The 26,976-nt window shown below is 37.7% G+C and overlaps 3 protein-coding genes across 9 annotated transcripts in view; all 3 read left to right on the plus strand.

Annotated features, from left to right (window-relative positions):
• Nucleotides 1–6,423, plus strand: part of ripor1 (RHO family interacting cell polarization regulator 1) — an 81,509-nt gene extending 75,086 nt beyond the window's left edge. For all 4 annotated transcript variants that reach the window (XM_056255116.1, XM_056255111.1, XM_056255108.1 and 1 more), the window contains 7 exons: nt 174–309; nt 536–697; nt 966–1,124; nt 3,918–4,114; nt 5,180–5,263; nt 5,489–5,579; nt 5,930–6,423. In XM_056255116.1, the coding sequence (XP_056111091.1) occupies nt 174–309; nt 536–697; nt 966–1,124; nt 3,918–4,114; nt 5,180–5,263; nt 5,489–5,579; nt 5,930–6,027 (927 nt within the window). In that variant the 3' untranslated portion in view covers nt 6,028–6,423. The remainder of the gene's footprint in view (nt 1–173; nt 310–535; nt 698–965; nt 1,125–3,917; nt 4,115–5,179; nt 5,264–5,488; nt 5,580–5,929) is intronic.
• Nucleotides 6,424–8,068: 1,645 nt separating this feature from the next.
• On the plus strand, nt 8,069–14,457 carry ctcf (CCCTC-binding factor (zinc finger protein)). Of its 2 annotated transcripts, none has more exons than XM_056255169.1 (12): nt 8,069–8,232; nt 10,011–10,577; nt 10,671–11,010; nt 11,128–11,298; nt 11,394–11,527; nt 11,629–11,749; nt 11,852–12,001; nt 12,129–12,289; nt 12,375–12,557; nt 12,657–12,795; nt 12,999–13,205; nt 13,294–14,457. In XM_056255169.1, the coding sequence occupies exons 2-12, from the start codon at nt 10,020–10,022 to the stop codon at nt 13,515–13,517; spliced, it is 2,388 nt and encodes a 795-aa protein (XP_056111144.1). In that variant the 5' UTR covers nt 8,069–8,232; nt 10,011–10,019; the 3' UTR covers nt 13,518–14,457. The 2 variants fall into 2 exon arrangements, with proteins under 2 accessions (XP_056111144.1, XP_056111154.1); XM_056255179.1 differs by lacking the exon at nt 8,069–8,232 and adding an exon at nt 8,705–9,271.
• A 1,511-nt stretch (nt 14,458–15,968) lies between these two features.
• The window catches only part of carmil2 (capping protein regulator and myosin 1 linker 2), a 38,861-nt gene continuing 27,853 nt past the window's right edge, over nt 15,969–26,976 (plus strand). For 2 of the 3 annotated variants that reach the window (XM_056255192.1, XM_056255195.1), the window contains exons 1-18: nt 15,970–16,073; nt 16,228–16,322; nt 17,286–17,336; nt 18,789–18,848; nt 20,237–20,358; nt 21,777–21,874; nt 21,967–22,037; nt 22,123–22,196; nt 22,708–22,783; nt 24,040–24,128; nt 24,233–24,327; nt 24,432–24,518; nt 24,654–24,763; nt 25,066–25,143; nt 25,381–25,457; nt 25,541–25,645; nt 26,436–26,505; nt 26,584–26,665. In XM_056255192.1, the coding sequence (XP_056111167.1) occupies nt 16,037–16,073; nt 16,228–16,322; nt 17,286–17,336; nt 18,789–18,848; nt 20,237–20,358; nt 21,777–21,874; nt 21,967–22,037; nt 22,123–22,196; nt 22,708–22,783; nt 24,040–24,128; nt 24,233–24,327; nt 24,432–24,518; nt 24,654–24,763; nt 25,066–25,143; nt 25,381–25,457; nt 25,541–25,645; nt 26,436–26,505; nt 26,584–26,665 (1,477 nt within the window). In that variant the 5' untranslated portion in view covers nt 15,970–16,036. Of the gene's footprint in view, nt 16,074–16,227; nt 16,323–17,285; nt 17,337–18,788; nt 18,849–20,236; nt 20,359–21,776; nt 21,875–21,966; nt 22,038–22,122; nt 22,197–22,707; nt 22,784–24,039; nt 24,129–24,232; nt 24,328–24,431; nt 24,519–24,653; nt 24,764–25,065; nt 25,144–25,380; nt 25,458–25,540; nt 25,646–26,435; nt 26,506–26,583; nt 26,666–26,976 lie in introns of all 3 variants that reach the window. The other variant, XM_056255196.1, reaches the window with a different exon arrangement.

Genomic DNA, 26,976 nt, shown 5'->3' on the forward strand with positions numbered 1-26,976 from the left:
TAATTAAAATACTACTGTTAACACTGGGAATTTTTATGTTTGAAGTGTTCTCTTTCATAGGTTCACTGTCTCGTTCCCTATTCAGAGAACATAGGTTACGTAAGTAACCAGAGACGTTTTCACTGTGTCTGAGCGTCTGTATTCATACTCTGTGTTTTGTTTTTTGAAAACAGAGGTTAGGCACATTCGGGCCTCTGCGCTGTGGGGAGATGTATGCTCTGGACCGACTTCTCAGGGAGGCGAGAGTCCTCGAGCTCATACGATGGGTTGTGAAGGACTCAAGGGGCGGAGTCATCCAACCAGAGGAGGGTGAGTCTCGCCGGTTTTTAAATTAAACCGTTATATTACTACTTTACCTCAGTTTTCTCTCTGGTGCTTCCTTTGTATCTCAACTATGTACTCTTATTTCTGTGCAAATGTTCATACATTGTTTGTCATGTGTCACAGATCTTACATTATACAACAGAATGTTATTACACGTATTTGTCAGTATTTTTTCCTCTTTTTCTGACATTGTCTTTGTTTGTCGGAGCAGTTGTTCCTCAGTTAGATCAGTGCCAAGGGGCTGTGTTGCTATGGCGGCAGTGCACGGATGGCTGCAGTGTGTACAGCACCTCCACAGAGGCCTTCTTACAGGCGCTCAGCGATGCTTACGCCAGCAGACTCCCAGAGAGAGGAGTCGGCTTCACAGACACAGGTATGTGTGTGGCTGTAGTGTATTAATGCATGAACAAGCACTGGAAATGAGTTATTGGCTGATTGGTTTCTAAATTGAAATCGCTGTTCAATCCATTAATCAAGATAAATTACAACCTTAACTATAACTTCCTGTATTGCATCTACTGGAAGTATTTAATCTCCTGCTGATCATTGTTTCTGATGAGACCGTAGACTAAATTGCAGTAGGCCTAATCAGATTGTCTTTTGACGCTCTGTTACACTGAACTTATGTGTGTGTGTGTTAGTGTTTCTTCGTCTGCTGGAGCGGATCCTGGAGAGGAAGCTGCCCAGGCGTGCAGGATGCGTGTCCAAAGAGACTCTCACCCTCTTCCAGTTTTGGAGCTACCTGGAAGCAGAGGGAGTGAATGACTTGGACACACACATTCCTGAGCTGGCTGAAGAAGGTACATTTGAGGGCTAGATGAAGGCCTGTGTACATGGACAGTAATTTGCAGCGACAAATCGACCAGTAAAAAAATGTAAACATCCTTAAAAAAAAAAAAAAAACACAATTGTGCTTCTCAAATAAATGTAAGATTTCAGAGAATCTTGTGCTACAGTCCACAAAAGTTTGGAGTCAGTTAGATTTTTCTATAGTAAATTTACTTTTATTATTGATCATTTTAAATAATTTTCATAACCTTGATGTCATTTTTCACAACTCTAGACACAAAACTCACAACCAATGATCAAAATGCACATTTTTCAAAACTCTAACCATTTTCTAAATTGCTTGGATACAATACACATAAAACTTAGATCATTTGTTCATTCAACAAAAATCACCTGTTCAATATGACACAACTTAACATCAAAGTACTACTATTTCAAAAGGTAATTCACACATTACATTTCAAATGAGTGTCTATTCATTTCCTTACAATGATCTAACTATCAATTGATACAACTGCTCAAAATGATAAGTAACTGTTGCAGTACTCTTAATGCATAGTTGAATGGAAACAGACACACAATCTTCCATGTTTACAGTAAATCATGAAAGTTTCAAGATAACGAGATTCATTGTCACCAATTAGCGTGGAGCATGAACCAATTAGACAACAATATCCATGGATGTAACCTAATACTTTATATTTTTGCTTTGATTCCAATAAACCTATGTTGTGATTGTACTGTAGTGTTTTGCATCAATATATTACAAACTTTGTTCAGTGATTCCACTATGTCTGTATTCTCTCTACTACTGCAGTGCTTTTACAGAGATGTATTTACTGTAATTGTAGTACCATAATGAAAACTTGTTTCACCTATTTTGTTTATTTTCTATATTTAATGATTGTACGAACAATGACACAGTGAAAGTATCGGTTGCTTGTGTGTGGGTGATCTATAGTTCTGTTTCAATGGTATTTCACAGTAAATTTGTTTTTTGAACCAATGATTGTGCAAGTGCAAGATTTCTTTAAAGATGTGAATGCACAATGCAATGTTTTGAATATTAGACAGCCTGTGTTACAAGTGATAACCGTTTTGAGTTTTGTGTCTAGAGTTTTGAAAAATGACATCAAGGTTCTGAAAATAGTAGCAAAGTGATTGTAAAAAAAACTGTAATAATACATATAATTTTATTTTTATTATACTTTTATTCAGCAAGGACACATTAAATTGATCAAAAGTGAGAGTAAATAAATGCTGCTCTTTTGAACTTTCTATTCATCAAAGAATCTTAAAATAAAAATTCCACAAAAATATAAGCATTACATCTTATTTTAACATTGATAATAATAAGAAATGTTGCTTGAGCTCCAAATCAGCATATTAGAATGATTTCTGAATGATCGTGTGACACTGAAGACTGGAGTAGTGATGCTGAAAATGGCATCACTTACATTTTAAAATATATTAAAACAGAAAACAGCTATTTTAAATAGTAATGATATTTCACAATTTTACTGTTTTTACTGTATTTTTTTTTGGAGGTCAAAAAACACTTTAATTTTCTCTTAAAATACTTTGCACATTACCTAGTTTCTCTAAACCCCTACTTTCCGCCAGCTTACTCCGCTGTGGTTGGTCTGAATAACTTTATTTGTCGTGGACTTTGAACTTTAAAACTTTGCAGACTTTTACATTCACAAACAGCTATATTACACACTGCATGAAGCATAAATAAAAAATTAGTAATAGTATTTCACAATATTACTGTTTTTACTGTATTTTTGATCAAATAAATGCAGCCTTGGTGAGCATATAAGACTTATCCAGACAAATCCAGATTTATTTATTTTTGGCATTTAGAGTTCTATTATTAAGCATAAATCTAACAATATATTTTAAAGATGGTCCTTTAAAAACAGAACAGTATTTGCCAAATGGGTAAGAAAAAAATCACAAACAATATGCAAACTATTTCCCCTCCAGATCATATATTTTTAGTGGCAAAACGGATTTGTTTTCAAAATAGAATTACATCTTATTTTACTTGGGCCTGGTTTCACAGACAGGGCTTATATTAAGCCAGGATTAGGCCTTAGTTCAATAAGGAAATTTAAGTAGCTTTAATAAATGTGCCTTAGAAAAAAAACTTTACTGGTGTGCAACTTGAGACAAAACAATGGCAATGACATTTTAAGATGTGTCAGTACAAGTTGCTTTCAGTTAAAACAGCTCAAACATGCATTTTAGTCTGAGACTAAGCTGAAGCCTTGTCTGTAAAACCAGGGGGTAGTTTTTTAAAAACTAGTTTACAGCTCACCAATGATGTTACGTCATTCAGCAGCAAAAACACCTTATTTGACCAACTTTACAGCCATTTGGGACCTCCAGCATTAAAATAACTGTCAGTGTAACAAGAATTGAGTGACTGCTGGATGCTAGAGAGAGAAAAGGTGATCAGAAATGGGATTGAATGGAAAATCCAATGTACACTGAAAGTTTATTACAAATTGAGATCTTTCGTTGAAAAAGAGCAATGTTTTTGTCGCTGCTGTGTGTTGCTGCTGATCGTTGTGAATTGTGAGCGCCCTTAAGTGTTAATGGACTATAACATTCATTAGCAAGAGTGATCTGCAACGCATCTGGAGTAGTATCAACCCCTCCCAAGTCCCAACACCCCCATTCAACCTCTCTGTCATTGTGGTTTCTCTGTGCATCTTTCCACTCCTCCCCCGCCTCATGTTTTCTCTGCAGTGTATCCGTTTCATCCACGTCTCTCTTTCGTTCTCCTTCTCCTGCAGTGTGGCTAGTTCAGTGCCTGCAGTCTGGAGATCAAGATGTTCTGGTAAAATCTTTGAAGAAGCCTCCAGAGTGTAGTCTGAAGAGGGAGGGCTTGCGGGCAGTCAGTCTGCTGCTGAGGGACCCGAGGGGGAAAGTGTGCAGTGCTGCCAGTTCACTGTTGCGGAGTCTAGCGGACCAAACCCGCCACAGGGAGAGGGTAAGAAGAGCGCTTAACCATCCTCCTGCAAAAACTCTCTGTTTGTGCTTTTGGAGGTGAATATTTCAACAGATTTGGAGGTCAAATGAACTTCAGGAACTTGCACATCCACGGTTATTTATCCATGCTCCACTTGTTTATGATGAATATTTACTTTTTTTAAAAACATAATAATACCGTATTGGCTCAAATTAAAAACAAAATACTTTCCTACAAAAGCAATATCACAAGTTTAAGTATAAGCTATGAGATCACATGGTTTTTAAGATAATGAGAAGCATTAATTCTGCAAAATGTCTCCAAACTTTTCCACACTAAATGCTAAATTTCCCCTATTTTTAAATTTAGATGACATTTTCTGTCATGTAATGCAATGATTATCATTAACTAAAACCATATATGTTTTTTTAATTACTATAATAAATAAAATAATAAAAATATTATAATAAAATAATAATAATAAAATAAAATTTTATTTCAGCTAGTTGCAAAGGCATTTTTTTCTCACTTTTGTATAGTTTAAGTACTAAAATGACTAAAACTACATAAACACACAACAAAATTACTAAAACTTGAACTAAAATTAAAATGAAAACAGAAAACATAAAAGTAAAACACACTATAGTAGTAGATCAGTGATACTAAAATAACATTTTCTAATGCTCACTTAAAGTTAATCTTAAAAAACACTAATAATTTTGCATTGTAAAATTTAATCTTTAAAAAAAAATGTCATACTGTACTGCATTGTACATAATGTTGTGATGCCTAAATTCACTAGTAGCATTTAAAATGATATATTTTAGTTTTTAGTGTTATATTTTTTTATTTATTTAATGTTTTAGGCAAAACAGTATATATAATATGTCATTTTAATACTGACCATTTATCAGTTATCCCCCATAACATGAAAACAATAATGGGCTTTGGTATTGGCCAGAATGTTAATATTTTTGCATCCCTAATCATCACTATTAAATGCAAAGTAAAAGTTTGAATGCTTTGTTATTCAGAAAGGGTTTAGATTGAATCCTCTCAGTGTCTCTCATTATTGTTCTGTCTCAGGCGCTGGTGAGCTGTCTAGAGTTGCTGGAGGATGAAGGCGTTGAGACGCGAGTGTGTGGATGTAAAGCACTCGCATGTCTGAAGGTCAGTTCATGCATGGCTAAACATTTCTCCTCAATAACTCAGTCCCACTCAATCAACATACATTTTTTTCCTACACTGTTTATATATATGCTTGCATAACTTCAAGAACCTGGTGGTTAGATTGGCTGTAGTGATTTGAGTGGGAATCACATTGTATGCAGCATCACACCTCAGTGTTGGTGGAGGACTTTAAGTAAAGTGTCTGTCTGTGTTTGTGCATCACAGGCCAAAGAGAGCATTGAGCAGCTGGTGTATCTGTGCCGGACAGATAAAGAGGATGTGAGGGATGCTGCCAAACAAGCTCTACTTGTGCTAGGTAAGCAGTGAATGAACTAAACAACAGAAAATGGACTAGTAAAGGAAAGATCAGTAATGAAACTGAAAGCATGGATCTGCTGCAAATGTGAAATAATGTGTTCCAAAAGTGGTCCCACGGTGAGCCATGGAAAAATTGAAATTATCAGAATTTCATTCCCGGTCCAGAAAAATACATTCTTATAGTTTTAAAAATAGGTAAAGTTTTGCGCCATAATTTGTGAACAATTTATGAACATAATGTGATCATGATTTTTCGATTAAATGCCAAAACAATTTAGTCAAAAGGTATTGTCATTTTAAGGAGGAGGACAATGTATCTTATTTCCATTTCATTTGTTTTAATTGCAGGTGAGGAGGGGAAGATGGCCCATCGACACCTTGAGTCCTCACAAGATGGGATGTCCCGCCTTTTTGCACCCGGCAGTATGGCCAGTACGGCTTTCTAACACAATCAACTGGCCGATACTTGTTGAAAACAATGTACTTGCGTTTCAGTATCCTCACTGTCACGATCATGCCAATTACAAACTATTAAATGCACACTACTATCAAACAGTTTTAAATGACACAAATCAGCGTGATCACACTCTTACAGATAGAGTGTCAGCATTGTCCTCAAAGACATGGACGAATGTTTTACAATCAATAGACGAGGACTTGTATGTCGGTCTGTATGTTATTCATATTTTGGACATGGCCTAAGATGAACTACTGTAAAGTGATGAGGTAAGATACATAGGTGGGTGTGGGTTTATAAACAATGTTTTGCTGCCTTAAGTTTCGGCCCAATGGTGTTGCCTTCATGATTCATGGAATGAAGCTGGACCCTAGTCAGCAATACAAGTGATGACTGATAGTGATAGGAGATAAAGTGATATTTTCTCTTTATTGATGCAAGTAGGCAGTGACTAGCTGCAGAGTACATGGAGAATATGATTGACCACTTTGTGAAGAGTGCTCATGTGTGTGTACATATTGATTGGAGAATGTATGTTGATAGCTGAGTTCACACCTCAGAAAGTAGGATGGGGATCTTGGAAAATATTTCCTTATTAATCCCAAACTTTCATAGGGACTTTGTTGCCATAAAAGTGTAACAGTGCCATTCCATACTGTCATATTCTTTACTGATACAGAATATATATCTATATCCCATTGGAAGTGTAAATGTTTTGTGTTGTAATTTAGTTTAAATGTTTAAATGCTCAATAGCAAATGCAGATCTGATTTGATTCACCATGCACTTCACATTTAAGCCACTGGCAATGTGATATCTGCTGTAAAAGTGGTGAAGCTGTTCATTTTTTTTATTCATTCTTAAAGATGTCATCATTATTATGGAGTTAAAGCTGTAAACAGTGGTGAATATTGCCTTTTGAAATGGGTTCCGACAACCTCTCTGTGCTTGTGATCTTTAGAGTGGCCATAGATCATGTTTGACTCAGAGCATTTCTCCAGTGCTGCTAGACTGAAAGGTTCTGAGTTGAAACCAGGGAAGGTTCATTTGTTTTTAAATATCATTATTTTCTAGTTCAATCTGTTTCAGGCTTCAATATGACAAAGAACGCCTCTTCAGTGTATAAGTGCCTCAAATTAGTATGGGGAGCAAGAGAATGAGATAGATAGACTTTATTTAAAACTCAAGACTGTGGTTTAGGATTGCAAACTGCAGAACAGATTTAAATATATTTTTCATTATTATCTACAGATTGTGCAGCATTAAATAACTGATTTACTTTTGATTTTTTTTTTTTACTCTAAATATGTATATTGTCTGACAAGGATATTGTTGACATCAATTCAAACTGTAAAGGAAACTATTAAAATTATGAACACTAAAACTTGCCTGATTTGTTAACAAATTTGTTATTTGTCACAAAGAAAATTTGAAAAAGGGATACATATTTTGAGCATTTCCACATGTATGCACACACATGCTCAAATAGACTAATTCAATAATAAAGGAATCAACATCAATCAAAACAGTATTACATAATAGAGGAGTCAAATATCAATAGTGTATTGATTAAACCAGGGTTCCCACACTTGGTGTGATATATAGACACACTTGATATATACACACACACACATACATATATATATATATATATATATATATATATATATATATATAGTGTGTGTCTGTTTTATATGTACTGTATACTATAAAAACACTAACGTTATCTTTTAAGATTAATCTACAGATTTCATTTACATTTTATAGGCTTTCACACTGATATTTCCAATTTGGGAGTGTGGGAACACAGTTAAGCTATTATATTCTCTTCTAATACCTTCTTATATTGTAATAAGAGGATCAGATAATGTAACGTTAAACATACTTTGATATTAATTTGACTTAACGTCTAAAAAAAGCCCACATCCCGTAATTCAAAAGTAGCGCCCCACACGGCCAATCCGCACACTGCTTTTGTTTACAGCCCTCCCCCTCGCCACCGCCCCCCTGCGTGACGCGCATGCGCAACAGCCGCTAAGGGCCGCCATTTTGTGCGGAGCCTACTCTGCAAAAGCGGGAGAGGATTAAAACCGCCGGAGGTGAAGGACGCAATATTACTCCGTCTCGTCCTAAAGGAAGAACAAACCCTGGGCTTTCTGTCGAATTCAACGCGAGAGCAAATCACCAAACGCAGGTAAAACAGCGCTACTTTTCCGAAAGGGGGGAGTTTTGCAGGAGCTTTAATCGGCCTCTAGGTGTCACGATGGGGCTCCCAGTGCAGGCGGCTGGCGGGGGGTGTTTGTCTCCCTCTATCGTTATCGAAAATTTAGCAAAAAACATTTATAACCCAGAAGTTCGGGCTTCAGCCTGATTATTAAGCACTATTAAGACTATATCAGACGGCATTTCACCACGATGTCATTATTTAACGCCAGGATGTTTGCTTCAATCTTTAGGCCAGGCGTCCATTTTCTGTTTCTTCTCTTTGTTTCCTGTCTTTAGAAACCCGCCGTTTCTGCACGCGCACTTAGCAAACCAGCTAATATGCCTCTTAAAGTTAACCAATTTGCAACAATACATGGACCAAACAGTTTAGAACAAGCACCTAAATACACAAACGTCAAATACGCGAGGTTTTACTCGTAATATGTACTATTTTAAGCCGTGTAACATATTTTAGCTCGCGCCTATCGCCCTGTTCGCGCCCCTCCTCGAGCAGTTAAATTCAAACCCGAGGCGATGAAACATTGACCCGGTTCTGCGATAATAAAGTCCCATTACGATGGCCTCTGATCGCTCTTTGGTCCTTATCACTCCTAAAATCCCAAATGACATGTTTAAGTCTACGTTGAACTAAAAAGAAACTGCGTCTTTGATTTAGCATATGTCCTGTCGCCGATGCTAGCGTGTTGCGCAGGTTAAAATCAAACGAGGAAGATGCCGTTGCCAAACTATAAGGATAGCCATTTTCGATAAGCAAGACCGAGCCTCGCCTCACACTCCTCGAATCCCAGCGTTTATCGCATGAAAACAGCCGGATCGCCGCAGTCGTTGGTCTCGGTGCGACCGCTCACTCTTGAAAGACTAACCTCAAGCAACAAACGACTGAAGGGATAAAAACTGTAGAGAGCTCCCTCTACAACCCGACTGGTAGTGGTACAAAAACACGATTAACCATCGCAGAATGCCCTCTTGCTGTGGAAAATCATAAGGGTGTTTTAAAACGTGTGAAGGTAAGGATAGTGGGACACATTTTGTCGGTTTAATGGGTTGGTGGCCAAATGCGCGCGATCATGAGGAAGTAGAAGCGAGAATCGGTTAAGATGATGCTTTCTGGCTTCGAATCAAGAGTGCAAGACTTGGTTTTGGTTTGATAGAACTCACGTTCAAGTTGCAAGTTTTCCGAGGTTATTTATTAGTGTTAATGTGTTAGGAAAACAAACTTTTTATATATATATATATATATATATATATATATACATACACACGTGTGTGTATTTAGGCTATATATAATGTGTATATGCACACACACACACTATAATATTAATAGGTATATTAATTAACCCCAAAGAGGGGTGTGTTAAAGGGGGTAAATAGCTGTAAACTGAAAGTATGTTTTGCACATTGATGGATTGATTTGTTTGCATCCCAACAGGTTGAGCTAGGTAGTAAGAAGCAGAATTGAGACAGGTAGCACATTCATCGGAGGCAGAAAGTGGTGGAGGCAGGGGTAGAGAGATGAAGTATTCCTTTTTGATGCAGGTAAACTCACAGTACTCTATACAAACACCAAAGTCATGGATACCTATGGATGTGCCAACTCAACTCTTTTGTTCACCTTTTGCAAGGTTGATAGCAGCCTGTCTCAGTGTGTGTATGTAAGTAAACACTACAGATTGCAGTCAGGTAGGAAAACTTTAGCGTCTTGCATCTAGTGTTACATTCTAACTTTTTCGCTTTTAATTACAATAGGTATTACCCATGGAAGGGGGACCGACTGAGGCGGTGGTGGAAGATGCAGGGGATGCTTTCAAGGCCAAGGAATGTAAGACCTACCAAAGGCGGCGTGAAGATGAGGAAGTGGGAGCTGAATTGTTGCAGGCTGCTGGGTTAGAGCAAGTCCAGATTGAAGGACAGCCTGTGGTGGAGGCCCAGCAACAGTTGGTCGAGAGTGTAGTTAATGTCAACAGCAGTGTGGAGATGATGGTGATGGACTCCCTGGACCCTGCCCTACTCCAGATGAAGACCGAAGTCATGGAGGCTGCTGTCGGAGCACCTGTTGGTGTGGCTGGTGCTGCCCATGAAGCCACAGTCACAACTGTCGATGACACTCAGATCATCACCCTGCAGGTGGTGAACATGGAGGAGCAGCAGTTGGGCTTGGGAGAGCTTCAGCTAGTGCAGGTGCCTGTTTCTGCTGTCCCGGTCACTGCTGCCACTGTGGAAGAGCTGCAAGGGACACTGGTTGATGCCACTGTCATGCCTAAAGATGGGGATCCAGTCATCTGTCACACCCTGCCATTGCCTGAGGGCTTCCAGGTTGGCCATAATTTCCGCTTTGAACAGACTACAGTTTTAAATCCAATGGGCTCTGACTATCTGGTGAATTTAAATGTTATATCTTCTTGACAGGTGGTCAAGGTGGGTGCAAATGGAGAAGTGGAAACTGTGGAGCAAGACGAGCTCCATGCCCAAGAGGATCAGCCTCCACAGCAGGAGGAGGAGGAGATGGGTGAAGCCCAAAATGAAGACCCCGCGTGGTCCAAAGATCCAGATTACACGCCCCCTGTTAAAAAGGCTAAGAAGACTAAGAAAAGCAAGCTGCGCTACAACACGGAGGGCGATAAAGACATGGACGTGTCTGTGTATGACTTTGAGGAGGAGCAACAGGAGGGACTGCTTTCTGAAGTCAATGCTGAGAAAGTTGTGGGTAATATGAAACCACCTAAACCAACCAAAATCAAGAAGAAAGGTGAGAATGTGTGATGCATACAAAGTGAACAGGGTCTTGCATAATATTAAAATATAATCTCAATGTTAAATCTGTGGCAGGTCTACTAAATCACTGGATTTTCTCCACTGCGTACAGGTGTTAAGAAGACATTCCAGTGTGAGCTGTGCAGTTACACCTGCCCTCGCCGTTCCAATCTGGATCGCCACATGAAGAGCCACACGGATGAGAGGCCTCACAAGTGCCATCTTTGTGGACGAGCCTTCAGGACTGTGACATTGCTGAGGAACCATCTCAACACCCACACAGGTACATGATCTCCTTTCAATCCATTAGTGGAAAGGAAAATATAGGCTGTCTAGTTTGAATTAGAAATTGAACCAACCTTTTATTCTTCCTGACAGGCACCAGACCACATAAGTGCACTGACTGTGACATGGCCTTCGTCACCAGTGGAGAGCTGGTGCGACACAGACGCTACAAGCACACTCATGAGAAACCATTCAAGTGCTCCATGTGTGACTATGCTAGTGTAGAGGTCGGTCTTATAGCATCACAATTAGATTTAATGGAGAAATGCATGCCCTTTTTGATTCCCTCTATTGTCCCTGAATTTAACTGAGCATTAACACATTTCAGGTTAGCAAGCTGAAGCGGCACATTCGCTCCCACACGGGAGAACGTCCGTTCCAGTGCAGTCTGTGCAGCTATGCTAGCAGAGATACCTATAAGCTGAAGAGACATATGAGGACCCACTCGGGTCAGTAGCACATATACCATTTCTCTTTAATTCTTGCGGATTGATTTTTTTTGGTCTGTTATTTAAATAGAAATAGAATTCAACTTTTTTTCTGTCCAACAGGAGAGAAGCCCTATGAGTGCTATATCTGTCATGCACGTTTTACCCAGAGTGGTACCATGAAGATGCACATTCTGCAGAAGCACACAGAAAATGTGGCAAAATTTCACTGCCCTCACTGTGACACAGTTATTGCTCGCAAGAGCGATCTCGGTAAAATTTCATTTTTCATTTTGTAGTTTTTAATGGCTAATTATAGTGGGGTTTTTAATGCCAATGACAGCTTGGGACATACTTGTGGTTTATTGAAGTTAAAATGTTTAATTTGTGCCCATTCCAGGTGTGCACCTCCGTAAGCAGCATTCCTACATTGAGCAGGGCAGAAAGTGTCGTTACTGTGATGCGGTGTTCCATGAGCGCTATGCTCTCATCCAGCATCAGAAGTCCCACAAAAATGAGAAACGTTTCAAGTGTGACCAGTGTGACTATGCGTGCCGTCAGGTCAGACAGTTTATGAAATTGTTTTAATTGTTCAGCATTGTTCAGCATAAGCATTCGTTAATTGCAGTGTCGTCCTTGCTAACAGGAGCGTCACATGGTAATGCACAAGCGCACCCATACTGGGGAGAAGCCATACGCCTGCAGCCAATGTGAGAAGACTTTCAGACAGAAACAGCTCCTGGATATGCACTTTCGGCGCTATCATGATCCCAACTTTGTACCCACATCCTTTGTTTGCACCAAATGTGGCAAGACCTTCACTCGCAGGGTATGGTACATTTCAAAGAGGTCAAATGAATTTTATGGTGCCAATCGATACAGTAATCGGTGTTAACGTTTTTTTATTTTTTATATACACTTTTAACAGAATACCATGGCCAGACATGCAGAGAACTGCACTGGTGTGGATTCTGCTGATGGAGAGAACGGAACTCCACCCAAAAGGGCTCGTGGTGGCCGAAAGAGGAAGATGCGCTCTAGAAAGGACGATGACGACGATGATAGCGGTGAGTAGCTTGGCTCTAGTTCTGCTAGTGTGACTTTAGTAGCTGAAGAAATACTTGATTTTGGACTATTAAGATAACTAGGTTATCTGAACCTGTTGTAACACGTGGATTATTAGAATGAAATGTGTATGATTATGTGCTAAATGTAAATTATTACTCTTAATGGTTTTATGAAAGCTTTAACTGTTGCCTGAATATCTCAGATGAGCATGGAGAACCTGACCTTGATGACATTGATGAAGAGGAAGAGGATGAGCTTCTCGACGATGAACAGATGGATGTGGAACAGGCTCCACCCAGCGTTCCCATCCCCGCACCAGCTGAACCTCCCGTTAAGAGGAAACGGGGCAGACCCCCCAAGAATGCACCCAAGCCCTCTCCTACAAAGTCTGTCGCCAAAACCACCACAGGTACTGTGTGTGCGTGTGTGTATTAAGACAACCCATTCAAAATCTTTTAGCAGGGTTAAACTAAATCACCCTCTCCTTCTCCTTGCAGCTGCTGCCATTATCCAGGTGGAGGATGAAAGCACAGGGGCCATTGAGAACATCATTGTGAAGAAGGAGCCTGAGGGCTCTGATGCTGCTGTAACTGCCCAGCCAGTGGTGGAGGAAGTGGAGGCAGTCGAGGCTGGTGTAGAAACAGTGCAGCTAGCTGTCCCTGAAGCTGCACCTAACGGTGATCTTACTCCTGAAATGATCCTTAGCATGATGGACCGGTGATCTGGGGATGCGTGTGGACACACAGGCTGATCACACATGCTTGCTTATATGCACATCCCCATATGTGTCCCCTGAATATATATACACACACATATACATACATGCTCACATACCCCCCCCCCCCTTTAATTCCAAGCTAAGGCCTCATGTCCTGCATCAAATTTCTTAAAGACTCCATTGTTCCTCTTCCTTTTCCTATAAAACTCCAAATTATCAATGTCCTAAAGTTCTTACATTTTGTCTTCTCATGACGATCACAAAGCTGCGCTTTTCTACTGTTTCTATCACACCAGTGGTTCAACTGCTGAGTTATGTTTTTGCTGTGTACTTGGAGAGGCCAGATGATTTTTGAGAGCAGGAATGTCCCTGACATAACGTGGTATAATACATGCATCTAGACTTTTCTTTACCCAGCTAACCTTCTGTCTTCATTTGTCCATTCAAATCTGACATTACCATGGCAATATTGAGAAACTATATAATTTTGTGCCTGGTCAAGCCTTGCTATCTAGAATCGCTGTCACTGCTGTAGAAATGGGTGTTTTTACCCCCTCTGTCCAAGAAAATCCTTTCAATGTTTGACATTTATGATGACTTTTATTCCCTGTTTGTTCCTCATGTGCTCTTTCACTGGTCACAGATGATAATGTTAGGGAGCGTAGAAATGTAGCCGCCGAATTATCATGCCAGAGACGATGACATCCATCCGTATGTTAAAAAAAACAACCTGCAGTTGATAAATTTGTACAAAAAAGGTAATCTTGGCTAGTCTTGCTTGTAAATAATTTTTATTTTCTGTTTTATTATGAACATTTTAATCTTTTTCTAGTGAATTGATGACCTTGAATGCTAGGGCAATGGCTTTTAACATTAGTTTGGAAACATGCCACGGAAGGCTTTCAAATGACTTGTGGCGGAAAAATAAAAGCCTGAACAATCATGTAGGCTGCATAACCCCCTTTCTTTCTGTCCTTCTGTAGCCTGAATCGTTGCATTTGAGTCTGCTCAACTCGCTTGATGGGGAAGGGGTTGCTTAGTCTTTTTATGAGAGAGTGGCTTTAATATTGTTCCACCTGACGGATAGGCTTCCTTGTTGGATTGTGTTCTAGCTTTTGGAAAAGGAAGAAAAGGGACAGAACTGTCTGGGCAGGTACAGCAACGTGCATGACTCCAATCATTTTGATCTGTTTTGATGTGGTCGTGTTCCCGACAACCACCCCTAATATTAAACCGTTTGTGACACGAGTTGTTAATTTCATGGGATTCTGGAAGGAGACTTAAAGTTTACAATAGGTTTTTCAGACCACATTTAATTTAAGAAGTTTAATATGAGTGTTCGAGGAAGCTATTTTGATATGAGCTGTTTCTAGAAGAGGAAGCTTGGATAGGATATTTGTAAAAAGTTATCACTTGTTCAAAAGAGCAATGTCCTTATTTCTGATCATTTGTTTTTCAGATTCAGAATGAAGTTTTCCTCCAACATGTAATTGCATTTAAATTGCTTTTTTTTAAGCTCTTAATTCTAGGTTAATGCTTTTTTTTCTTTTCTTTTTTTTTTTTAACCTAGCTGTACTATTTGAATTTTACAATGGTCAGAAAACCAACCTTATAAAGACATTTATTTTGGCTGCGAGGGTATATAGAGGGCCTATAAGGTAAGATGGTGTGGAGAATGTATTGCTGTACAGCTAATAAAAAATATTGTCCTTATCAATGTTTGTCTGTTATTCCATCTTGATGCAATTGTTTGCTACTTGAAAGAATCACAGATTGTTTTATTCTGTGCCAAGTTACAGCAGGGGGAAAAAGGAATCATTTGCACCAGTAAGCACCAAAGAAGGTTTAAAATAGTTTAAATTGTCTGCCTTAAGATTTTTTTTTTTTATTTTTTTATCTGCCAAGCAGCTGAAACATTAATTATAGTAAATATTGCTTCAGCAATGGAGTAGAAATTCTCTTAGACTTGTGTAGAGCTTTGTTTTCACCCAATTTTAAAAAATGTAAGGTATTTTTCAGGATAGCAACAAGTGACAGTATCTCAGATACAATTTTAGTTGGAAGGGTTGTCACAATTTCCTAGTGAACATTCCACTAGAGGGAGATACTGGGTAGAAAAATGTCCATTTAGCAGTTGTTGTTTTTTTAGCAACAGTAGATCTTAAGAGTAAAGGTTACTGGTGCAGCATTTGATTTTCTATATATCTGTGAAGCGGACAGCAAAACCACTGACTGGAGCTTTACATATTAACAGTTGCAAACAGATATATCTAATCTGTATTGGTGTTGAAATGATTGTGCTATGTGAGAAACTGCAAATCTTGAAGTGACTGCGATAGGATGCTCTTCATGCAGTTCAGGTGTCACATCCTGTCTCAGACCTGTACTCTCAAACTGTGGTTTTCCCCTATAAGCATGAATCATAAAGCAGCAGGATGTGTGTGTATGTTCAAGAGTGTGTCACACACTGCCAGCGCTGGCCTGACTTCACCCTGTTGTCACTGACATAGTGAGCAGACATTATGGCGGCGCTGACAGAGGTCCCATTTTGCCTCAAAGGTAAGGTTCTTATACAATACTTTCAAAACATGCTACAGAAATGCGTGCATACATTTTTTAAATGATGTGATAGCATTATAGTGCAGTGCTTAGAATATTAATTTTTTAGAGTGATGTGCAGTTCTGCATAAATGGTTCTATGCTTGGTTTACAGAAGGCATAACTCAGTATCTGAAGCCACAAAGGGTTCAGTTCATGAGTCTGGTGCATATCAACCAGTGCAAGGGACGAGCAGAGAACAGAGTTTTGGTATGTCAGCCTCTCACCCTCAAATTTTCTAATAATGAATATATATTTATTTTTATTTGTGTAATGCAATTTTTTATTTTCTTTATATATACATATACAACACATAAACACAAATATCTGCAACAAACCGCATAGTAAAACGATCATGTTACATATTTGTGGAAAAATGTTTTTTTTTTTAATGAAAAATATATATTTTTTTACAAACACACATATACGTGTGTGTATATATATTTTTATATATATATGTGTGTGTATATTTATATATAACATCTAATAAAACATTGTATTTAGTAATACACTTTTAACAAATATAAGGAAAAAATTTATATGAATTTCAGAATGTTTCAGTATTTTGGTGTGTTGCCCTTTTGCTTTAATGACAGCAGCGCTTGAGCTGCATGAACTCTCCATAAGTTTGTTCAAAACCTGATGATCATGTTCTCCGGCATGATGCATGATTTGAGAATAATATAAAAAGGGCATCATGTCTGTTCAAAGAGTCACATGATCAATGTCATAAATTCATTTGGAAACTCTGGATTCTTCCAGTCTCATTAGTAATACCGAATGACTTCACTGTCGACTGTGATGTTCATGTAGAAAGCAGCACTCGCTGCTCATGGTGCAGAGATGTGCTGATGAAATGAGCATGTCTCATGCTCTGCAAGAATCTGCTTGCACAGTCAGCACTGTTCGTTCATTTATCACTGAAGGGCTGCATGCTTCTCTCTGTACTGAAAAGGCCACAATATTTTTTTGTGGTTTTGCCAAACAATATTGTTATAAAAACAATATTTTTAGGTTGGTTGCTGAGCCATAAAACTGAAAGTCACAAAGACTGATAACAGAGAGTACAACTGAGAGGAAGTAGCTAGCCTGTTGTTGTGAGCTCTTTTTGTGTACCAGCAGATGGCACTAGTCTCATTTACACTGTTCTGTTGTGTTTTTGTTCTTGAACAGGTGATGTCTCAATGGAGAGCTCATGTGTTCCACAGCAAGCAGCCAGTGAAGGTGGGAAACACTATATCAGAGCACATAGATCTCAGACCAGGGTCGTAGCAATCATTTTTAACTGGGGAGACGTTCTTTCCTCTACTTTTAGATATTTCTATGTTTCTACATACATGCACATGCACATAAGACTTATCAAATGGTTTCTACACCGCTGTCTTACACTTTAAAAAAAATAGTTTCAGATAACAGTGATCCCAAAAAGTATTTGTACACTCAAGTCACACTTAAAAATGTTTAAATGCCATTCCATTAGATAAAAAAAAATATAAAAAAATAAAGTAGCCTTCGATTTAAAGATAGCACAAGCACATCATTCAAGCAAAACATTTCAAAGTTAGTCAATATTTGGTTATATACAACATATATTGTTCAAAATTGTTATGACAAAATGTAGCCTGAAAACAGTAATACAAAGTTGTTAAAAAGTTAAGTATTTGCAAAAGGATTTACAATTCTATTTAATGTAAACCAACAGTCAAATAATAAATTAAATAAGCCAATAAAATGAATAAAATAAAATAAATGCATTTTAAATTAAATCAAATCATTTAAATGTAAATGACATTTTAAGTTTTGAGATAATAGTAAATAAAAATTGATGACAGAAAGTCATACAGGTTTGGAAACACTTTTTGGCTGAACTATCCCTTTAAGTGTCCATCTATATTTTGAGCCCAATGTGTATCAGAACGGGCTAATTTTATGGGGTATCTTAAAACGAAATGCTTCAAATTCAAAGTAATGTAACTTTAATGTTACATGACCACATAGCTCTTGTTTCAGTACCAATATACCATTTAACATTCAGAAATCATAATGTTAAACTTCACATTCAGAACATCAGGTGTGTGAAATACATTCACTCTGATAGAATAAGGAAATGGTCAGAGAGCCAAAAAACAAATAAAAAACCCACAATAACCTTGAACAGTGAATTGACACTGTTCTAAAAATATGCAGCTGATAAAACAAGCAGTAGGTTAGAAACAGGAGGGCCAGTAGGTCACGTCCAGTATTAACTCAAAGAGCTGTAGGGGGGAATAATTATTTGTAGAGCTTTATATTTCCTCTGAGTACTATAGACTCTTCTGCTGTTAGCACAAACAGCTTGATGTGAGTTCATAGCTGAGGATTTTTGGAAAAGATGGAATGACGTACTCCTTTAAGAGTTGATTGTATATCTCTTCATTTGTGAAAGAAGAGCTATTAGCTCTTAATGGAGAGCAGTTAGATACTGAAAGTGCATGACTCAATACTAGTTCCCGTGGAAAGAAAGAAAAAAAATGCTCGTTCCAAAGCTCAACTTCTGTGTTTGAGTTTCAATAAATAACCCAGCCTCCCTGACCCCAAAATTCTCTTCTATATGCTAACTTGTGAGTCACTGTATTTCCAGTGTTATTTGCTGCAGAGTATGTGTGCTGTTTACAGCGGTCCTGTCTCTTGCTTCAGGTGGAGAGTTCCTTTAGTTATCTCGAGATCTATGCCATCATCATCGACAGCGTTGAGCAGGTAAGAGGTATTCCGTTAGGAATAATGAACATTTAAAGTTGCTTATTATACACTATTTGTATAAGTTTTATTTGTTGCTTTGGGTGGAAGCATCTGTGAATTTAAAATAAAATATGGGCAGCTGTGATATAATACAAATGTACCGATATATATTCCCCTTAATTGTCCAATTCATTAGTTAACTTAAGTTGAATCAAATTTTTATATAATTTTTTTATTAAAAATGATCATGCTCCAAGGAAATATTATTACAATTTAAAATAATTGGTTTCTGTTTTAATATATTTTAAATTTAATTTATTACTGTGATGGCAAAGCTAAATTTTCATGAATTGTCAATCACTCTAATATGCTGATTTGGTGCTCAAGAAAAATGTGTTATTATTTATTAATATGGAAAACAATTGTGCCTAGAGCTTGATGAATAGAAAGTTAATTATTTAAAATAGATCTATTTTGCAAGTAAAAGTTTTCACTCTAAATTTTGATCAATGTAATGTGTCCTAGTAGAATAAAAGTTTTCATTGAATAAATAATTTAATTTAAAAAATGACTGACCACATATTATTTAAACGGTAGTATAATATTGTCAAATATGACTTTTCTCTGTAAATTATGAGATAATACTTTGTAATTATAGAAACATTTTCAAATTTTACAATACAAATACATGCATAACATGTAAAAAAAAACAAAAAAACTTTTCACAGACAGTGATAACAGTTCTACAGTTATCAACATCTTAAATCTAGTAAAGTTTTTCATATTTTCATTAAAAAAAATTGAATTATAACTCTATATTCTGGTTATATTCCCTTGGTAGTAAACTATTAAAAAAAACTATACCACTGCTAAGGGTGATTCTACAACGGCTTAGGGATTGACGGCAAATTTCACATCATTCTCTCTTCAAACGTCTGTAATCAATCTCGATATTTTTTTCCCTCTTTTGGAAAGTGGTGGAAACTCATAGATTTTTTTCTTTTGTCGTTCGAGCAAATGGGAGTACAAAACAGATTTCTTGCAGTTTCTATTCACCACTAATGAAGTTTACCCAACTATGACGACCCCTGCTTTGAAGAACCTCAGAAATGTGAAAAGGGTCCAATAACACTTTTTTTTACTGTAGAATTTTAAGATTATTTTTGTTTAAATTGCTAACATATTTAGAGTATAATGTAAACATGAAGTTGAAAATACAGGGAAGTTGAGGTCATTTTTCAACCCTGATGTTTTTCCGAGTAAAGCCTGTGGTTTTTAAACTGTTATAAATGTCAAGCTGTTGGGAGCAAGCAATGTGGGTTCATCTCAAAAGAAAGATCCTCTTTCAATCAGCCAGCCAGTTAGTTGCTTATCACTTATCATCCCTTGCACTTTGTGTTTGTGAGGTGGTTATCGAGACAGACAAGCAGAGCTACTTTCTTAGCCTGATGTCAGTGAGAGATCTGGAAGCTGTGGTCAGCCATGTCACCGCCTCACTCAAGAAGATCTTTCCTGATTCATCACCAGGGTGAGTGATCTGAGAAACATCACATCTGATCAAACATGGTGCATTTGGTTTGGTACACGGTTTCACAGACAAGGCTTAAGCTAGTCCTGGACTAAAATGCATGTTTGAGCTGTTTTAACTGAAAGCAACTTATACATCTTAAAATATGTCAGTGGCATTGTTTTGTTTCATGATGCACACCAAGTTTTATTCTTGGGTACATTTATAAAAGCTACTTAAACTAAGGTCTATTCTTGGCTTAATCTTAGCCCTGTCTGTGAAACTGGGCCATAGTGTAGTGTAAATATAATATTAAACAAAGGAATGTTGAGGTAATGTTTAAACTCTGATCTCTGACCAATAAATGAAAATTAAAGACTACACTCTTAGAAGAAAAGCTTCTGTATAGCCCCTATAATGCTATATAAAGGTTCCTAATTTTGTTTTGGAGGTCTCCAACAATAGGTTTGCATGCCTCCAAGGTCAAAAAACACAATTTTTTCATAATATACATTGCACATCACCTCATTTCTCAAAGGGTCTGAAAACAATGATTCAGTTGAAGATTCAGTCTCTCTAAAGCCGCTTCATATATAATTTAGGGGATCCCATTATGGGAATCACTTTATGGATTTAATTGTGTTTTAAGTCATTTTTAATTTTAGGTAAATTTTATGAGACAGCTTGTAAACATCCTTCGCTAGAAAAAAAGGTACCACTTTATTTCGATGGTCCACTTTAGACATGATGATACTAACTATAAGTACCTTAACTAACTCTCATTAGAGTACTAGTAAACTGTCTGCTTAGTATCTACTAACACTTTATTTTCATAGTTCCCCAACAGATATTCTACAAACTATAAGTAACTTTGCAAATACATGTTCTACTTACTCGAACCCTAACACCTAACCCTAACCAGTCTACTAATACTCTAATGAGAGTTAGTTGACATGTAGTTGCAAATTTACTTATAGTTAGAATGTCTAAAGTGGACCATCATAATAGTGTAACCGAAAAAAAATAATAATAACCCGCTAAACATGAAAGTATTACGCAATCATTTAAGACCTTTCTCCTAATATAGAACCTTTTTGGCATAAAATATGAGTTCACTTGCAACAGTGATTTACATGTTTATGTATTGAATATCTGGCGTAAAATCTGGGTCCGGAAACAGAACAACTGCGTTTAATCAATCACTGTATTAAAGTGGATGATCTTCATGGAGTTTCATTTTTCCATATTGTCCCTTATGATAAACTCTGATGACTTAAACCATAAGGTCTTCTCCAATTTGACTCACTTCTTCTGGTAAGTCTTGACAGATTTATCTGCCCGCAAATGGAACAAACATGACCTTTGAATTTGTGTTGGCTGATGTGGTTACACCGATCCTACACTTCCTTTAACTCCCTCCATCTTTTTCTTGCTTTCAGGAAATTGCTGAAGAAAGTTCCTCCTGATCTTCAAGAGCGGCTATGCAGTCTTGCCTCGAGAGTTGAAGAACATGTGAATGGAGCAGTTGGACCATGTGGTCAGATGACTGTTGACAATCACATCTACATGTTATTTAGATATCAAAGTGCTTTCATTTGATTTTTCTTCATCCTCTTTGGTGCCTTACAGGAGGTTTTTCAGACACATATGCAGCGTTGTGTGACTTCAACGAGTTCCCATGTTGTGTGGAAGTTCAATGGGTCTGTGGTAGTCACTACTAACAAGAATCTAAAATGTCAAAGGTTTAGCAATGATGGTTTTAAGTGCTGTTGCTTCTGTTTCTAGGATGTTGATAATATTTACCATGTTCAGAACTGTCGGGTGTTCAACCTCATCGACTTCAGTCATTTAGACAGCAGGTATACAATGAAACTTATATTTCTGGTTAAGAAAAATAATTTCTAATATCTAAATATATATTTAATTTTTTATATATACACTACCTTTCAAACATTTGGGCTCAGTCAGGTTTTTGTATGTTTTTGAAAGAAGTCTCTTGTTCTCATCAAGGCTGCATTTATTTAATCAAAAACAGTTAAACACCAATATTGTGAAATGTTATTACTCTTAAAAAAAAAAACGGTTTTCTATTTTAATATATTTTAAAATGTAATTTATTCCTGTGATGCAAAGCTGAATTTTCAGCATCATTACTCCAGTCTTCAGTGTCACAGTGTTTTTTTGTAACAATATGAAATGTGCTGAATAAACTAATAATAAAAAAAGTTTCTGACCCCAAACTTTTGAAAGGAAGTATTTTAAATAAATAAATTAATTTATTTATAAATGTTGAATATAAAAATGGTCAATATATCTTTGTTTTTTATAATAAAAATAATAGTTGTAATAATAATCTGTTAATGTTAATAGGGACTTGGCTTTAGCAGTGGGCGCTCTGTCCTTCAACCAGTGGTTTACCAAGATATGCAGCAAGGACTTCAAACTGGTATGTACGGATACTACTGGGCTAATAATCATGCATACTGATAAAGAAAGCTGTTAAAGGTAGGGTAGGCAGTTTCAGAGAGGCTAGCAATAGCAAGCTAGCTTTGAAAGAGCGTCTCTAAAGCCAGCATCCTCCAAAACGCATGGCAGTACACAGCCAGGGCAGAGTCTACAAAACATCACGAGAGACGGCGTTAAATTACCTCATGTCTCAAAGTACATAACATTACAATCAACGTGAATAACTAGAAGAGGTCTGACTTGTACCACCTGACTACTGCAGTTTCATTTCGGCGTTGATGGTGGCTTGAGAGAGAAGGAGTGGGGAAAGAGATAAAGAGAGATGTATTCTGAGGTGAGACTTGTGTCTCAAATGGTGATGCTAACTTCACAAGAGAGAGTTCAAATGTTAATTTCCTTTGTTTTCTCAGAGTTGCCCTCTCAGTTTTTCCAGTCTTACAGCCTCGTGGGCAAGTGCGCCGACATGTAGCGCCGTTGTGCTTCGGGCGACTCGAGTTCGAGTCCCGGCTCATGGACCTTTCCCCATCCCGTCCCCCCTCTGTCTCTTGCACCTCACTTTCTATCTAGCAACTGTCCTATTCTAATAAAAGGCAAAAATGTCTGCGCGAGCACGGTGTGCGGAGGTATGCAAATACATTTGCTGACAGGCTGGTTGGAGACTTCCACAGAAAAGATGTACATTTTTGTAAAATATTTAAACCACCTCTATTATTGATTGCTATCAGGATGTGAAGAGAGTTTCAACCAGTATAACAAAGTGTTTATGAAAAACATTGCCTACCCTACTTTTAACTTGGAGCAGAATTGTTGTTCTTGTTTAGACTTGGCTTATTCAGTCATGTCAGACCTTCATTTCCTCTCGCTCCTGGCTGTGGAAAGGTCAGATATAGGCCACTTTCCAAAAAATAAATTGCTGGTCTGACCATGACAACAACACAACAAGACATGCTCAAGGGTGACTTTGATCTCTGTGTGATACAGTATACTCATTTAGATGGAGAGAAACAGAGAGAGGATTTAAGGATAGGTAGAACAAGTAGCCGAAGCCACTTTCTTGAATCAAGCAATCAAACAAGCCTATTCTTTATTACATTTTTTTCAATATTTTGTGGCTGCACAGATCACAATTCTTCCCACTCAACATGTTTATTATAGTGTATCATGCTCAATTCATGTCGATCTTGGTATGTCTGTTTGCCTCCAAAAACGTTGAGAACCTCTTCTCTTTGTTCCCAGACCCCTGATGTGCAGGAGCAGGTCCTCTATATGATCGGCCGGTCCTGTGCTTTGGAGGAGGTCAGTCTGGAGGCCAGCGGACTCAAAATGTGAGCTTAATCAAAGCCATTGCACATTGAATAGTTAAACACATTTACCCAATTTCTATGTGTTACTTTGAAGCAAGTTGACTCTTTTTGAATTCACGATGCAGGGATTTTGCTGTCAAGATGGCCTCCGCTCTTCGGGACAATTCTGCCTCTATTGTCCATGTCATCAACCTGTCTGTCAATGCAATAGAGGATAAAGGTTCTGATGTGGATACTCTCTGTAATCTGGGATTAGGTTTCGGTCTGTTCACGGTTTTCTGTGTTATAGGCTGATGTTATGATTCTCTGTTTACCGGCTCTCAGGTGTGATTGCTCTCAGTCAGAGTTTGTGCAAATTGTCCCGTGGCCTCAGTCAGCTGAACCTATCCAAGGTCTCCATGTCCCCAAAAGGTGCAGTTTTTATCTCTTACTCCTTTTGTACATGTCAAGATGCTGCTTCACGATTACAAAAGTAACTAGATTCAAGGGTTGGTTGCCATGGCATTGCTTTTTGAATGCTAATTTAGGGTCTTCCTGTTACCCTAGGCCTCGGCTGTCTGGTTCAAGTTCTTCATCAAAGTACATCTCTCTGCAACACCCTGACCCACCTAGATCTGAGCGGAAACATCGGCTGCCTGGCCACAGAAGAGGCGGTGGTGAGTTTAAGAGAGCTGGGGGGATGTAGGGGCGTGGTGTTCAGATTTGTACTTGCCCTGCCAATATTTGAACAGGCCCACCACAAAAAGAACTATTTGTATTACATTAGATACACTACCATTCAATATATATATATTTTTAAAAGAAGTCACCAAGGCTACATTTATTTGGTTTCACTTGGCTGCATATGTCTTTTGTCATATAGGTTTTATTTATTGGCAGCATTGCAAAATATAGCAAAAAAGAGTGAATAGGAGAATACTTGGCTTTGAAATCTCATGTTTGTCTGTCTCTCTTCTAGAGCCTCTTTACGTTCCTGTCTACTCCAAATGCAGTTTCTCACCTTGACCTCAGCTACACAGACTGCCCCTTAGACACAGTGAGTCCCATCAGTTATATTCTACATTTTATTTGATTGCTCATATTGTGGTGTAAAATGAATTAGGGAAGTTAAATACTGACATATATAATATTCATCCAATATTAGCCCATGAGGCTGGGAATGAGACAGTTTGTACCCAAAAGCTGGTTCAGTTGTTTACCAAATAATGCTTGAATTTTTCACTTCAGTAAAGATTAGAATCTGACGTACCTTTCTATTTCTGTTTCTCTCTAGCTGTTTGTGTCTCTGTCTGTCGGCTGCTGCACTACTTTGAGCTACCTCAACCTCTCCAGGAACACTTTTTCTCATAGGTGAGCCATCAAAAGTGACATTATGAAGTGTAAGCATCTCTACGCAGGCAGCATGTACATACTGATCTGTGTGGCTGTGCTAGGAAAGTACGAGAGGTCACGCGCAGTGTGAGGGATTTCTTTAGCAAGAACACTGTGTTAAAATACGTGGGATTGGCTGGAACTAAACTACCTCCAGAGGCTCTCAGGTATGGGCTTTGTTCCAATATTAGCATGAATGTATGTGTTATAAGCTTAAATTTCATGGCACGCTTTAAATTTAGAATCTGTTAGCTTATGGTCTATCTGTATATATCTGAGAGATTTGTACACAGCACTGTTCAAAAGTTTGGTGTCAGCTACATTTAAAAAGTGTTTTATGCTCACCAAGGTAGAATTTATCTGATCAAAACTGAAAAGAGTAATATTTTGTAATATTAAATATTAAAATAATTATCTATGGAAGCTTGTTTCCGCCACATTTATTTATCAGAATTGCGTGATTTAAACTCTCAATTGCGAGTTTATATCACGAATTGTGAGGAAAAAAGTGTTTTAAATTGTTTTATTCCGTGGTGAAAATAAGCTTCCATAGTTTTCTTTTTTGATATATTTAAAATGTGATTTTTTTCCTGTGATGGCAAAGCTGAATTTTCAGCATCATTACTCTAGTCTTCAGTCACATGATCCTTCAAAAATCTATTTTAATATGCTGATTTGGTGCTCAAGAAACCTTTCGGATTATTATCAATGTTGAAAACAGTTGTGCTGCCTATTTTTGTAGAAACCGTGGCAGATTTTTTCAGTATTCTTTGAGGAATCTAAAGTTCAAAAGAACAGCATTTATTTGAAAGAAATATTTCATAACATTAAAAATTTCTTTTGATCAATTTAATCCTTGCTGAATAAAAGTATTATTTCTTTAAAAACTCAAACTTCTGAACGGTAGTGTATTTCTTTTTAAAATCATTATTAATGTCCAGTGTTAATGTTGTTTAGATTGTTACTACAGGGCTTGGCCACCAACACTCATCTATCTGAGCTGGAGCTTGACATCAGCTGCTGTGAGGTACACACACTGACATACACACCGAAGTATCGTATGAATCTTTTCTTAAAACTGTGTGTGATGTTGTGGTACATGTAGCTGAGGTCGGCTGGAGCTCAGGTGATTCAGGAACACATCTTCGAGGCCAAGGCCATCCGCAGCCTAGACCTGTCTGACAACGGTACAGTCTCTTAATTTATTCTCTTATTATCACGACTCCAGCAATTTATTAACCCCCCTTTATACCTTCCTCTTTATTTCTGTCAGATTTATTATATTGCTCTGACTTGACTGTCTCTTTCACAACAGCACTAGAGGGGTCACAGGGTCCCTCCTTATATCGGGTTATAAATCATATCTGACTGATACATGGAGAGATGGAAGGCATAAATTAATCTGACTCGCTGTGTGTGTGCATTTGTCCTCTTGCCTCTCAGAAAACCTCTTCTTTTCATAAGATAAAAAAGAAGTAAATGGCGCGTTGTGTACATC

Source organism: Rhinichthys klamathensis, unplaced genomic scaffold, assembly GCF_029890125.1.
Source record: "Rhinichthys klamathensis goyatoka isolate OS25496 unplaced genomic scaffold, OSU_Roscu_1.1 h1tg000005l_1, whole genome shotgun sequence".
Taxonomy (NCBI): domain Eukaryota; kingdom Metazoa; phylum Chordata; class Actinopteri; order Cypriniformes; family Leuciscidae; genus Rhinichthys; species Rhinichthys klamathensis.

Coding starts and splice junctions, on each gene's coding strand:
- ctcf (XM_056255169.1), top strand. CDS start 10,020: ATGGAAGGGGGACCGACTGAGGCGGTGGTGGAAGATGCAGGGGATGCT. Junction 11,011..11,127: donor AACCAAAATCAAGAAGAAAG/GTGAGAATGTGT, acceptor CACTGCGTACAG/GTGTTAAGAAGACATTCCAG. Junction 13,206..13,293: donor TGTCGCCAAAACCACCACAG/GTACTGTGTGTG, acceptor TTCTCCTTGCAG/CTGCTGCCATTATCCAGGTG.